General features: G+C 46.6%; 1 protein-coding gene across 3 annotated transcripts in view; it reads left to right on the top strand.

Annotated features, from left to right (window-relative positions):
- ablim3 (actin binding LIM protein family, member 3) overlaps positions 1-14,284 on the top strand; it is a 52,069-nt gene that overhangs the window by 22,608 nt on the left and 15,177 nt on the right. For all 3 annotated transcript variants that reach the window (XM_086178629.1, XM_086178627.1, XM_086178628.1), the window contains 4 exons: positions 623-806; positions 6,719-6,834; positions 10,256-10,382; positions 10,464-10,557. In XM_086178629.1, coding sequence (XP_086034755.1) covers positions 623-806; positions 6,719-6,834; positions 10,256-10,382; positions 10,464-10,557 — 521 coding nt within the window. The remainder of the gene's footprint in view (positions 1-622; positions 807-6,718; positions 6,835-10,255; positions 10,383-10,463; positions 10,558-14,284) is intronic.

The following is a 14,284-nucleotide window of genomic DNA, read 5'->3' on the forward strand; positions in this document are numbered from 1 at the left end:
CTTTTACTTTGGGCTTTTCCCTTCAGGGATCTCCACATTCAATCAACCTTCTCCATCTAACTGTATCCTCTGGATCCACTTCTCCCACACCAACTCTTCCTCCTGTCTTTTGGTCATTGTCAGTGTTTGTAGACCATCTCACCACTGTCTTGTCCACCTTTCCTTTCCTTCTGGCTGACAGTCTTCTATCTCATAGTACCCCTGGCACTTTTCTCCACCCATTCCAACCGTCTTGAACCCGTCTCTTCACCTCTTTTCCACTCTCTCCTACGCTCTGGACTGTTGACTCCAAGTACCTAAAATCCTCTAACTTCTTGACCTCCACTCCCTGTAGCCTCACCATTCCACCCGGGTTCCTCTCATTCACACACACATGTTCTGTCTTGCTGCAACTGACCTTCATTCCTCTCCTTTCCAGAGCATACCTCACCCTCTCTAGATGTTCCTCAACTTGTTCTCTGCTCTCCCTACAGATCACAATGTCATCTGCAAACATCATGGTCCATGAAGATTCCTGTCTAACCTCATCTGTGACTATGACTGTGACTGAACTGTATTTCCCCTTAAAAAAAGATAATTACATGTTTTGTTTTCCCCTCTCCTTTCTGTCTTCTCTGCAAAGTGTGCAACTGTGACCTGGCAAGATCGGGATTCTTTCAGAAGAAGGGCGAGTACATCTGCACCTCGGATTACCAACGTCTGTACGGGACGCGCTGCGACCGCTGCGACTGCTTCATCACGGGCGAGGTGGTGTCGGCTCTGGGCCGGACGTACCATCCCCGCTGCTTCGTCTGCAGCGTCTGCAGGTGAGGCTCCCGACGCCGCCTGCCGTTAAAACCGCAAAAAGAACGGAAAATACGGCGTCACAAATCGATTTCGTTAACGGCTGCTAATCTCTTCGTTTATGTTGCGGTTACATCCCTTCTTAGTTGGGTGGATTCTGGTGTGTTGCCACGTGATGGAGAAACATCAGTGAGGGGGGAATCTGAATCAGCAAAACATACAAAACCCAAATGAATCCACGAAGATGGATCTGCTTATGGGGAAACATCTAAATAATGAAAATATGCATCTTCTGATTTCTCCAAAACGAGAGGTCACCTTGTTCCCACTCTGACCACCATATTGTGATGTATTTATATTTCAAGCGAAAGTCACTCAGATCTTCTTCTTCTCTTTGGGGCTGCTGCCTTCAGGGGTCACCAGAACCAATCATCTGCTTACATCTCTTACACCGCTTCCCCTCCGTTCATGATCCTCCCAGATCTCCACCAGCCCTTCTCTGTCCATGTCCCAACCATCTCAGAGTGACTTTATCTCCAGAATGTCTGTTCTCAGTCATCCAGGTCATGGTGGATTCTTGTCAAAATCAACTGGGCTTGAATTTCCTCACCTGAAGAACTGGAGAAGCCGCCGGGATGAGGGGTGAAACGTCTTCAGGTGAAGAAGTCTAGTTGGAGAATGTATCTCCAGAACATCTACCATGTGCCGACCCTCTGATGGATTCATTCCTGATCCTTTCCATCCTCCTCACTCCCAATGAGGAACCTCCATATCTTCATGTTTGCCTCCTGTCTTCTCCTCCCGACCAGACAACAAGACTGCTCTCCACCGCCACCTTTGCTTTCACTCTGGATGACACTCTTTTTATCACATCTGACACTTTTCCTCCACCTTCTCGACGTCTCCTCAGCCCAGCTTCCATTGGCTTGGATATCGACGTGCACGTGTGATTTGAGACCTGGAACGCCCTCCTGTTTTTCATTTTCCAGACGTGTTCCTCAAAGGGAGCGGCCGCCTGTTTCGTGCTGTGAGATGAAGGAAAAGTAGGCCACCTCTCCTCTGACCTCTGTCGGTGCTCGTGGTGTGTTTCTCATGAACTAACCAGAAGCAGCTTCATCATCGCTCACGGTTTCCCGGTGATTGCCGCTCTTCTTTCCCTTTTTATTCATTCTGAAAATGCAGTTTTTTTTTACTGCTCACATCTTCAGTGAAATGCCATTTTGATGTTATTGGTTTGAATCTTTGGCGCAAGACATGTATGCTTGTGGTGAGATAGTGTGCTGTAGGTGTCACAGAGAAGTTCAAAGTGGAGGAGGGGCTTCATCGGGGATCAGCTCTGAGCCTCTTCTTGTTTGCAGCAGTGATGGACAGGCTGACAGTCGAAGTGAGACAGGAATCTCCATGGACCATGATGTTTGCAGATGACATTGTGATCTGTAGTGAGAGCAGGGAATAGGTGGAGGAACATCTTGACATGTGGAGGTATGCTCTGCAAAGGAGAGCATGAAGGTTCGTCACAGCAAGACGGAATATGTGTTTGTGAAGGAGAGGAACCCGGGTGGAACGGTGAGGCTACAGGGAGTGGAGATCAAGAAGTTGGAGGATTTCAGGTATGTGGGGTCAACAGTCCAGAAGACCAAAGAGAAGATTTATGGACGTAGTGAGAGAGGATATGAAGGTAGTTGGTGTGAGAGAGGAGGATACAGAGAATAGGGTTAGATGGAGAAAGTTGACTCGCTGTGGCGACCCCAGAAGAAGAAGAAGAAGAAGAAGAAGAAGAAGAAGAAGAAGAAGAAGAAGAAGAAGAAGAAGAAGAAGAAGAAGAAGAAGAAGAAGAAGAAGAAGAAGAAGAAGAAGAAGAAGAAGAAGAAGAAGAAGAAGAAGAAGAAGAAGAAGAAGAAGAAGAAGAAGAAGAAGAAGAAGAAGAAGAAGAAGAAGAAGAAGAAGAAGAAGAAGAAGAAGAAGAAGAAGAAGAAGAAGAAGAAGAAGAAGAAGAAGAAGAAGAAGAAGAAGAAGAAGAAGAAGAAGAAGAAGAAGAAGAAGAAGAAGAAGAAGAAGAAACCAGCCATGACCAGGAGGCTGGAGGTCGCAGAGATGAAGATGTTGAGGTTCTCTTTGGGAGTGATCAGGTTGGATAGGATCAGGAATGAGTCCATCAGAGGGCCGGCACATAGTAGATGTTTTGGAGAGAAGGTCAGAGAAGCCAGACTGAGATGGTTGGGTCATGGACAGAGGAATATACTGGTAGACGGATACTGGAATTGCAGGTCTACAGGAAAACCAAAGAGGAGATTGATGGACGTCGTAAGAGAGGAGGAGGACACAGAGAATAGGCTTAGATGGAGAAGGTGGATTGGCTGTGGCAACCCTTGAAGGGGAAAGGTGAAGAAGAAGAATTGGTTTGAGTCTTTCTTCGCCTGGAGGTGAGGCGAGGAGGACTTCTACCTCCAAGCAAGAAGGTCCCTTGTTGGATTCCCACAGGGTGGAGTCTCCATGTTCTCCCTGTGGGCTTCCTCACGGTTCCTCTCGTCCAAAGACACCTGGGAGGAGCTCCACCAACGAATCAACGGATGAATAAAAGAAGGGACTGATCTTTCTCCACCTTCCTCGAGGGAAACGTCTGCCTGTTGTCGAGTATCTGCTTCTCGCCGGCTTATTAGCGCTCAGCCATGTCCTGCAGGCGGAGCGAGTAGAACCGATGCCCAGTGGTCAAACCCATGCAGCGGAGTAACCAGGCTGTGTGTGTGTGTGTGTGTGTGTGTGTGTGTGTGTGTGGAGTCAACTGGAAGAGACAGCAGGGAGCTGTGGGCTGAATCTCTCTTTTCCTGCTCCGTCTGGCTTCTGTCACATTGCTTACGGTTCTTCCTTTGACTCGTTCTTTATCAGCCTGACCTTCTATCTCGTCCCCCTCTTGATTTTCTTCCTCCTCCCCCTCACAATTTGCATCATCATCCCTCTTCTTTGTCATCATCTGCATCTCATAATCTTCATCATCATCCACTTCTGTCTCCGAGGGCCTTGTCAGGGCCTCTGCTCTAATGAAGCGCCGGTACTTTTCTGATGCTGATCTTTTCCGGAGGAAGCGGTGATCAAAGGGAAGCGGCTAGAAACAACTTTATGTTCTTCAGTTAGTATTCAAAAAAAAAAAAAAAAACATTAAATATGCAAACAGTGTAAATTTTTAAAAGCCTTTAGAAATGCTGACGATGCGGCGTTTCTTGAGAGCAACTCAGGTAGAGACAAGGTCGAACTCCTATGCAGATGACATACCGCTATGCTAATAGCATAGCGCTACAACAGGCAACGCTCTCCACGCGGAGCAATGTTATGATTTAGAATGGAAAAAAATAACCCCCTCGTTTAAATAAGTTGAGGTAAGACTAGATTTGCGGCTTCTTTGCGTCACGTATGTGCAAGGGAGCCGATTGCAGCTGCCGTCGGGCCTGTGGGAGGAACCCAGTGGACCCGAAAGAAACCTTGTAAACACCAATCCCTGCACTGTCGCGTTTATTTACAAAAGAAATGACCTCTATTTTTTGATGTAAAATCACAAAACAGGAAGGAATGGTAGAGGTTCTCACATACCGACGTTTCAGACGCCCATCCCTTTTTTTTTTTTTTGACAAACCTGGAGCGCCATGTCTATGTCAACATCTTTATCTAAACTTAACCTATATAAAAGTCTTTCTGTCCTAAATGAGAACTCGAGTTCCTCCACTGACGCTGCACCTGAAAATAGGGATAATTGAAAAATGAGGAGAAAAGGGTGCCTGACACACCGGAATTGGAGGCAGGCTTGGTGGTGAGAATGTCGAATCACCGGCTCCCCCCATGAAAACAGCGCGCTACATAGCGTAGCATAGCATAGAATTTATTCATTCTTTTGCCATAAGGATCAAACATTACATCTTTTCAATTGAAACATGATATTGGTGTGAGGTTTCCTTCTTGCAGAAAGTGGAGGAGTTGTGAAGTTTGATGTTTCCAGGTAAGTGGCGTTCTGCCGTGCCCCTCGGTGGTCTCGGTCTACAGCTGAAGATGCTCCTGTAGGACTTGAACCCGGCATACAAGGCGTTGTCCCTGATACCGTGCAGCTTCTTCAGCTTCCTCCTCTCAGACATCGAGTCCAGTTCAACTCCCAGGACGGAGTCGCCCTTCCCGATGAGCTTATTTAGCGTGTTAGTGCTACTGCCGATGACGCCGGACCCACGGTGTGATCAAACATCTGCAACATGGCTATGCAGATGTTGAAAGACCTGAGTCTCCTGAGAAAGAACAGGCGGTGCTGACCTTTCTTGCACCTTTATGGCATCTGTGTTTTTAGTCCGGGCTAGTTTATTGTCTACATCAGGGGTGGCAAACTTTTTGGCTCAGGGGCCGCATCGACGTTTGAAATTTGACGGACAGGCCGGGTCAGAAAAACAAAAAAAAACAAAAAAAACATATCTGTTAACAGTACATGTCAGACTCGTCCGGCATTTGTCTGACCGTTGTCTGACATTTACTCTGAAAATAAAACCAGCTTGGTTTTGAAGGCTCGGATGTTTCACGGACAAATCGTTTTTTGCCTCGTAGCTTCACGTCCAGCTCATTCATGTGTGTCAGTACGTGCACAGTCAAGGCTAAATCACAAACCCGATCTGTGTCATTCAGCTCAGGAAAATTCTCAAGTGTTCTCAAGTAGCTCCAAAAAATGTTTGAGCTCCCACATTCATCAAGTAGGAATTCTGTACCAATCTTTGGCGGGCCGGATGAAAAAGACCAACGGGCCGGACGTGGCCCGCGGGCCGTAGTTTGCCCACCTCTGGTCTACATGGACAGGTTTGGACCGGCCCTCCATTTCTTACAGTCCACCACCAACTCCTTTCGTCTTTGTTACGTTGAGTTTCGGGTTGTTCAGCCCACAAACCCGTCCACCAGACTCCCTCATTCGGCCTCTTGGTCTCCGCTGATACGGCCCACGACGGCAGAGTCGTCCGAGAACTTCTGCAGGTTGCAGGACTGTGAGCAGAAGCTCAAGTCAGAGGTGTAGAGCGCAAACAGGAGGGGATCCAGAACGGTCCCCTGTGGTGCCCCGGTGCTGCAGAAGATCGTGTCGGACGCGAACTTCTGCAGCCTCACATACTGTGGGCGGCCTGTGAGGTAGTCCTAATCCAGGCCACTCGCGGTGCATCCACCTGCATGTCCACTAGCTTACTCCCAACTACAGTGTTGGAAGCACTGGGAAAGTCAAAGAGCATCACTCTTACGGTGCTGCCTGCCTCAACTATGGCATCTTCCACTCCAATATGGGCTGGTATGCGAATTGCAGAGGCTCCAATGCTCATCACACCTTCTCAGCCGTGTTCCTGGATACCGTGGGAGAAAATCTTCTTCTGAAAGCAGATGGAGGCGACGACACAGGCGCCACTCTTTCGGAGTCGTCCTGGCGCCCGTGACTTTAAGCTTTCCTTGCGCCGTGTGAGTCCGACGTCAGATGGCGTTCGTCTCCGGAGCCCCGGCCACATATGCGCCCTGACTTGGATGGGAGTAAAGTTCAGGCATGTCGGTGTTTGGAGGTCACCGGAGGTAAACCTCAACCGCCAGGCGTTCTTACGCCGACCGACCGCTCTGATTAGTATGCAATCCGCGAAAAGCTCCCCATCCGTTTTTCGGTCCGACTTGGAGAGCAGAGTTTCCTCGTAGGCGTCCTTCGCGGCGTCACATCACGAGCTCTTTCATCGACGCTAACCCGTCGCCTCAGCGCTTTTGAACCTTGTTTACCGAGAACGTCTGGCTCCGTTAAGCTCAGTGCAGCGGCATCGCGGCCTCGGCATCCCCCGATCATTTTCCCGCCACCAGCCATCTCCGATTTCCACGCGGCGTGTACTCAGATGTACAAACCCTCCTCAGGCAGCGCTGTTCGCTAACCCCTTCTCTATTTCTTCCTCCTCAGTAAACCCTTCCCCATCGGAGACAGAGTGACATTCAGCGGAAAGGACTGCGTCTGCCAGCAATGCTCTCACACTCTGGTGAAGACGAACGAGCCCATCAAAATCCACGGCCCGAGCCGTAAGTCCGGCGTCCTTTTCTTCCATTTGTAAGTGCGCCGGGTCTAATTTGATGTGTTCATCAGGCCTGTTCAGCTCATTTAGCTAATCAAGAGTGTGTCAAATCAGTGGTCTGACCTGTCACACTGATCCGTCAGCTGGAAATTATGCAACCCAAACACACTCACTGCTTGTTACCGTCACCGCTGAGTGGATGTTGTGTATTCGCTCTGTGTGTGTGTGTGTGTGTGTGTGTGCGTTTCACATCGGTGCGGTTTGCAGAGAGCGCGACCACGTTACCGCTCGGCGTGAGGGTGATTGAAGCGTTTTGATCGTCATAAAGACGTGAACGGAGGTGGACGAGCGACAAACATCACGCTTACCTGAATCACTCCATTCAGGAGCTGCTGCTTCTTCTTCTTCTTCTTCTTCTTCATTCAACCTTCTCCATCTAACCTTATTCTCTGTATCCTCCTCTCTCACACCAACTAGTAACCTTTCTCACTACGTCCATAAGATAAGATAATATTTTATTGTTGTTACAGCAGCGTAACAGTTGTAGTGTCGATAAATGTAAATAAAAATATAAATAGATAATTAGAAGGTAGCAAAAGACGTACACAAATAAATAGACAGCAGAGAGAACAACAACTTCAAGGATAAGAATGGGGAAAAAAAATAAACAACCAAAACAACAACAACAAGGATAGGAACATAAACAGAGTGAAAATAGCGATGGCAATATTTCAAAACTGGGACAAAATCACAGGCCAACATTGCTATTTATTGAAAAACAATCTTCCTCCAGATGAAACAAAGAAACTTTTCATCTGGACTTTGTAGAGTTTTGAAAAAATGTTCCAAAAAGAAAAGATTATTTATTTAGTTGTATTTTATTTTTACTGGAAATATGTGTTGGTAAGCATCGGAGGAGGAGCCTTTTTTTTGCTCGCATTTTTTGGAGCATACGACTTTACTAAGTCAAACTTTTTTTTTAGATCCAGCACCCGTTTCTAACTGGGCAGAGGAGGTGCACGCCCTTTTCACATGGACCCAAACAAGTTCTGCTTAAAAACTGAATATGGAACTAGCAAAGCTTCACACTTCTCAATAGACAGCTTAATATTGCACAAATGCCTTTCTTATCCTCATTTTTCAGAGGGCTAGCGCCGTGCCAGTATTAGCATAAGGTTGCTATGACTAATGTAAACATCGGAGAGGGTGTTGATGGGTGATTTTTTTTTTGCCGAAGCACAGAAGAGCATTCTGGGATTTGTGGTATAAGCGGTACATGCGCTGAAGGCCAAATTTCAACACCTATGCTTTAGACCTCCTGCATGGTAGCTCCGATCCCAGCATCCGTCTACCAATATATTGACTATCCCTCCTTTGTCCATGAGTCTGGCTTCTCTGACCTTCTCTCCAAAACATCTAAGATGTGCTGTCCCTCTGATGGACTCATTCCTGATCTGATCCATCCCAAAAAGAACCAAGACATCTTTATCTGTGTGACCTCCAGCTCTGCCTCCTGTCTTCTGGTCATTGTCAGTGTTTCTAGAGCATACCGTCTCCTTCACCTTTGCTTTCCCTTCTATCTCATTGCACCCCTGACATTTTTCTCCACCCATTCCAGCCTGCTTGAACCCATTCATCACCTCGTTCCCACACTCTGTTGCTCTGGACTGTTGACCCTAAGTACGTGAAATCCTCCAACTTCTCGATCTCCACTCCCTGTAGCCGCACCCTTCCACCCGGGTTCCTCTGGTTCACACACATATATTCTGTCTTGCTGCGACGAACCTTCATCCCTCTCCTTTGCAGAGCATACCTCCACCTCTCTAGTTTTCTAGTCCAAATTGCTTCCCGGGTACTCCTTGGCAGGAGTCTAATCCACCGGGTTCGACCACTTGCACCTCCATGTTTTGGTCAATGACCATATTTTAGCGGGACCAGGATGGACAGGATCAGGAAGGAGTCCATCAGAGGGACAGCACATGTTAGATGTTCTGGAGAAGAAATGGTTTGGACATGGGCAGAGGAGGGATGGTGAAGATCTGGGTAGAAGGATGCTGAAGTTGGGACTGGCAGGCAGGAGGTCCAGAGGAAGACCAGAGAGGAGGTTTATGGATGGAGGAGAAGAAGGCAGCAAGTTCGAGTTGCAGGAGAAGAGGAGGCAGAGGAAAGAGTTTGATAGACGAAGATGATTCGCCTCGGTGACCCGTGAAGGGAGCAACCCAAAGAAGATGAAGAAGAAGACGGTATTTCAGGGTAGACATGTATGCTTAGTCTGGGAACACGTTGGACCTGTAAGGGTCGAGAACGAGGTGGCAATGGATGGAAAACCTAGCGTTGTTGATGGAAGTTCATCCGTAGGTGATCGTTGGAAATCGTTGAAATCGAAGCCGATGGGTTTTATGTCTCCAACAACAACTAAGCCACGAGTTAGAAACTTAGAAGCTTTAGCGCTTCTAAACCGAGAGCGATGCGTATCGGAGATCGGATTGACGCGTAGAGTCTCGCAGACGCCGGGATAATAAGTGAGCCCTGTGAGCGCAGAGCAGCGCTGCAGCTGTTTTCCTCCATATTGCGAATAATCATTTAACCATTACCTCATGTGTTCATGTCACACGCTCAGTTGTGTAAAAAGACGATATAATGGATTTTCCTCCCCGACAACTGCGGCTCGTCTCGCTCTGTAGACCCTCGATACCAAATAACAGTTGAGAATTATTTGCCTGCAAGAAAGAGACTCAATAGTCTGCAGTTTCTTGGAATCCAGGGTTGGTCTTTGCTGACGGGGCAGAGTGGATGGGTCTCCAGGGGCGATACACCGGGTCGGAAAAGGTTAAGCACAGCTAAATGTCCTCCAAATGGAAACAAATGGATCGCTTATGCCTTTTTTTCATCATTCGGAGTCTTTACACCACAGTGGTTGTTCAGCACTACCCCCACAAGAGGGCAGTGCAGAGTTCCAAGTTCTCCAGACAATAACAAAGATGGCGCCGGCGGGGGAGCTGGTGATAATGTACAGTCTAAGAAAGACATTAAAAATATGGAGAATCCAGTTATGACACCTTTTCTTCTTTTTCTCTGTTTCTTTTGCTGGTGACATTTGAGCATACAACACTGGCCCCCAAGAAGGCCCCCAAGAAGGCCCAAGGTAGCGCTCTGTTTGGCGACCAATCCGTGAGCTCCTGGATAAATTACACAGGAAGTATGCGCACAGAGAACGGACAGAAGGCTTCAACGTTGCGCCTCGAGAGAAATTGAACTCGCGGTTTGGTTTAGTATTTGGAGGACGAGTGTCTGCGGCGTCCTCCATTAGCATGGCTATCGATTGTGCGGGAACAAACCGTCGGCGCGCGATGTTCAATTACACTTGAGCTTGTTTTTCTTTTCTTTTCCACCACCTCCTCTGCCTTCGCCATTCTTCTCCCGCCAAGACTGCGCCGGATGTCGAGCAGAGATCAAGCAAGGTCAGTCTCTGCTGGCGCTGGAGAAGCAGTGGCACGTCAGCTGCTTCAGATGTCAGACGTGCAACATGGTTCTCACCGGAGAGTACATCAGCAAGTGAGTGTCGGGAGAGAACGCTGTATTATCCGTCGCGGTAAAAGCCTTTCTGAAATTTTGTTTCTGTTTCCTCCGTCGCAGGGACGGGGTGCCGTACTGCGAGGCCGATTACCACGCCCAGTACGGGGTGAAATGCGAGACCTGCAGCAGATACATCAGTGGGAGGGTTCTGGAGGTGAGAAAGGGAGGCGGCGCCCGTGACGGAAACGTCGCCGCGCTGAAACGTCGCAGAATCACACGTGCATTCTCGAGCGTGATCGTCATTATCGGAATTTAGCAGCGGCGTTTTATCTGTTTAAGCTGCTCTGAGCTGAGGGAGCCTTTTAAAATGTAGGGGAGACGCTGATAAACATTTCGCCAAACCAAAACAAATGCCGCTGCACGAGGAAAGCTCTGGTTAAACATCCATTTTTTTTATTTATTTTTTTTCCAAGGAGGCCAAATGAGCGTCCCGTGCACGCGGAACGCTCGATTGAGCCGTTTAGAAAAAAAATAAAAAAAAAATAAAAAAAGGGAGTTATAAAAAGATCAGAGTGGAGAGGTGGAGGGAGGGATGGAAAAAAAAAAAAAAAAACTAAAGAGTTAGAGGAAGAAGAGACGAGCGGATGGGAAGCAGCTGCGTCTGGCGGAGGAAGTCGACGAGAAGGAACATTTATGTACGAGTGGCGTTCAAAATAATGAGCGTGATTAGGTGCAGATGCTAACTAAACATTTGGTGGGAGCTGGAGGAATGTAGGGGGACGCACACACACACACACACACACACACACACACACATTAAATTGCTGTCCCTGTGCGCCACTGCCTGTCAGAATGACTGGTGTAAAGTGCTTTGTTCCTGACTGTCAGCCTCTCTGGGTTATTTATAGACACAGGGACATGTCAGCCTTTATCTGCAAGTCTCCTACTCTTTCCTCATCCTCTCGCTCTGGAAAACATTTGTGTGGACCTGGATTTCGGCGTCACAACGACATTAACGCTAACGTGCAGCCGGTGTGACTCGCGGTCTATAAATAGCAGGAGTAACTTTTTCCCGAGTGAGGAAACACGTGTTCTCGTCGAGGTAAATCCCGCCATCCGTGTCGATTCGCTTGCCTTGTTGATCCCGAGCGAGCCTCTGATATGTAATATTTAAGATAAGAAAAGATAAACTTTATTGCTCCCCATGAGGGAAATTGTTTCGTCACAGCTGCAGAACAGCTATAAATATCAAATAAGAGAATAGCAAAAGAAAAAGCGTCCTCAAATAAATAGAAAGCAGAGAAAACGACAACATCAGGGATAAGAATGGCAGGATCGCAAAAAAAAAAAAAAAAGGGTGAAAATAGACAACCAAAACTAAACAAGCAGAGTGACAATCGCAATGACAAGAATAATATAAATAAACAAAAATAGGCTGGATGCGAGTGGGCTGAGACCAACAAGGATAAAAAAGACAACAGGTGAGGTGAGGTAGAGAAAAAAAGAAAATAGGCATTCATATCGTAGGGCTTTGGGTAAAATGATGAGAAAACATGGACGCAGGAGGAATGAAAACAAACAAATACCGGACAAACAGAACCGTGTGTTTGTGCTGGAAGTCAACGGCGAGCTAGTTGTTATCTTTGTTAGCGTCAGAGATGAGAAACAGCAAACGCTATCAGTGTCCTGGAGAAGGAACGCACGACTGCACGGGACGAAGATACGCTCGTGCACGACTTCATCGATCGAACTTCATCTAAGAGCTGCACAAGACGTGAGATACGACGGCAGGCGGCGGAGAGACGGAGCTCCCTTTGGGCCTCCAGCTGAGATCGATTGAATGGACGGATCGGCATGTTGTTCACGAAATCGAGAAAATATATATTTTGTCATATTTGTACTGTATTCTCTAAAGCGGCGATCCCCAACCTTTTTTTCTATCAGGCACCAGTTTTAAGCATGAAAAGGTTTCCGCGAACCGGTAAAAGGCGCTGGGGTTCAAATAATAATAACTTCTTCTTTTAGTTCACAGTATTTAATCTGTATACACCAATATTACAAATAATTACAGCTACATTTTGCATTATTATAAATTGTTTTGCACTATAATAAATAAATAAATTATAAATAATAAACAATAAATAAATGAATAACTAAATAAATGAATGAATCAATGAATAAATAAATAAACAGATAAATAAATAAATAAATAAATAAATAAATAAAATAAAGTAAAATAAAGTAAAATAAAGTAAAGTAAAATAAAATAAAATAAAATAATGTAAAATAAAGTTTTTAGGGTTTCATAGCTTCATTAGCTAGCTGTTCACCGCAAATAATGCATAGTGGGAACGGGGCTTGTCTATCACCTGTTGCGATGAACCGTTACTTAGGTGGTTATAAGACTAGATAAGATAAGATAAGATAAGATAAGATAAGATAAGATAAGATAAACATTATTGATCCCCATAGGGGAAATTCTTTTGTCACCGCAACGCATTACATCACATTCCAGTCATTTAGCAGACGCTTTTATCCAAAGCGACTTACAAAAATTGCAATTCAATAACCGAAGATCCAAAGTACCAGTAGTCATTATTCACCAGTCACCACTACCTAATAGCCATCTCAAAACCATATACATACATACGTTAATTTCTTTTTTTTTTGGGGGGGGGTGCTAAGTGCGATTAGTGGGGTTGTGTTTGGTGAAGAGGTACGTTTTCAGCTCACGGCGGAAGATGGGCTGTAATCCCGCCGTTCTGACCTTTTCCGGGAAACAATGACACGAAACGCAGCAATGATGGTATCTTGAATCTTGATATTTTCTTTTAAATGCATCTTTCTTTTTACTGGCAGTCTGCAACGCTTCTGAGGGCTCATCGTTCGCTCGTTTCCTTCCGAAAACACTCTCCGGCGACTTGTATTTCTGGGAGTTAGCTTGTGGTAGCTGACGTCTGAAAGGGCACAACAGAGTTAAGTAAAGCGGAAACGGTCGCTTTTCAAAATAAGATCCAGAAGGTCTCAGGAAAAAACTAATTTCTACCCAGAAAGCTTTTCTTAGTGGACCGGTACTGGTTCTTTTTTTGAAGATTTTGAAGGCGAGATCCAGGGAAGGGAAACGAAGGACAGACGAGCCTTTAGCTCTACTTTGTCGTCTGAATCCCCGAAATCTCAATCCAGCGCGATCATTTGCAGCCCATTAACGCCACCAAAGAGTTAGCGGGGCCTCATTAGAGATAGTCGGAGTGATACTGTGCAGAAATGACCGCGGATAATGAAAGCTCCGCTGCGAGGAAAACACGAGATGGAAACGAGTAATCCCGGGTAGACTGAGGTCTCGTACGGCCGCTGCGCTCGGCAGAATTTTGTTTAAAAGCGGCAGCAGGAAGCTGAATAACTGGAAAACAAATCCATGAATGAATTAACTGAAGAAGTAGAGATGTCTGTGGAGGATCTCAGCCATCAGGTGATGGTGAATACTTGCTGAAATCTTCTTGTCGTGGCAGCTAGACTTGAATTTCTTCACTTGAGGACATCTCAGCCCTCATCCCGGAGGCTTCTTCACTTCTGCTGACCTGTGGGGAGTTTCCAGGGCGGTTTGGGGTCAAGGTTATGGTGGCTTGAGATGATCGACAAAAACAGGCGCTCCCCAAGATGGAGAATCTGGTGTCTGCTGTCACCTGCACTGAGGATTGTCATGATGTCTACATCAGAGACTTCAGGACAGGATTCCAAGGTCCACCTCCACCTGAAGGACAAGGGACGTTCTTTTTGAAATGTTTGTTTTCTGGCCAGAGAAGACAGAAGGTTCGAGAGAGGAGTTGAAGAAGTCACCTTTGGCAAAACAGGAAAACCATCTCTGAACAGAGGAGGGGCCTCAGACACGACCCACAACTAAAAACGCCGTACTGGGATCAATACTAGGACGGATTTTCAGA

Source organism: Fistularia commersonii, chromosome 31 (assembly GCF_037954325.1).
Source record: "Fistularia commersonii isolate RoL2024-O1a breed Wild chromosome 31, RoL_Fcom_v1.0, whole genome shotgun sequence".
NCBI classification, from domain to species: Eukaryota; Metazoa; Chordata; class Actinopteri; order Syngnathiformes; family Fistulariidae; genus Fistularia; species Fistularia commersonii.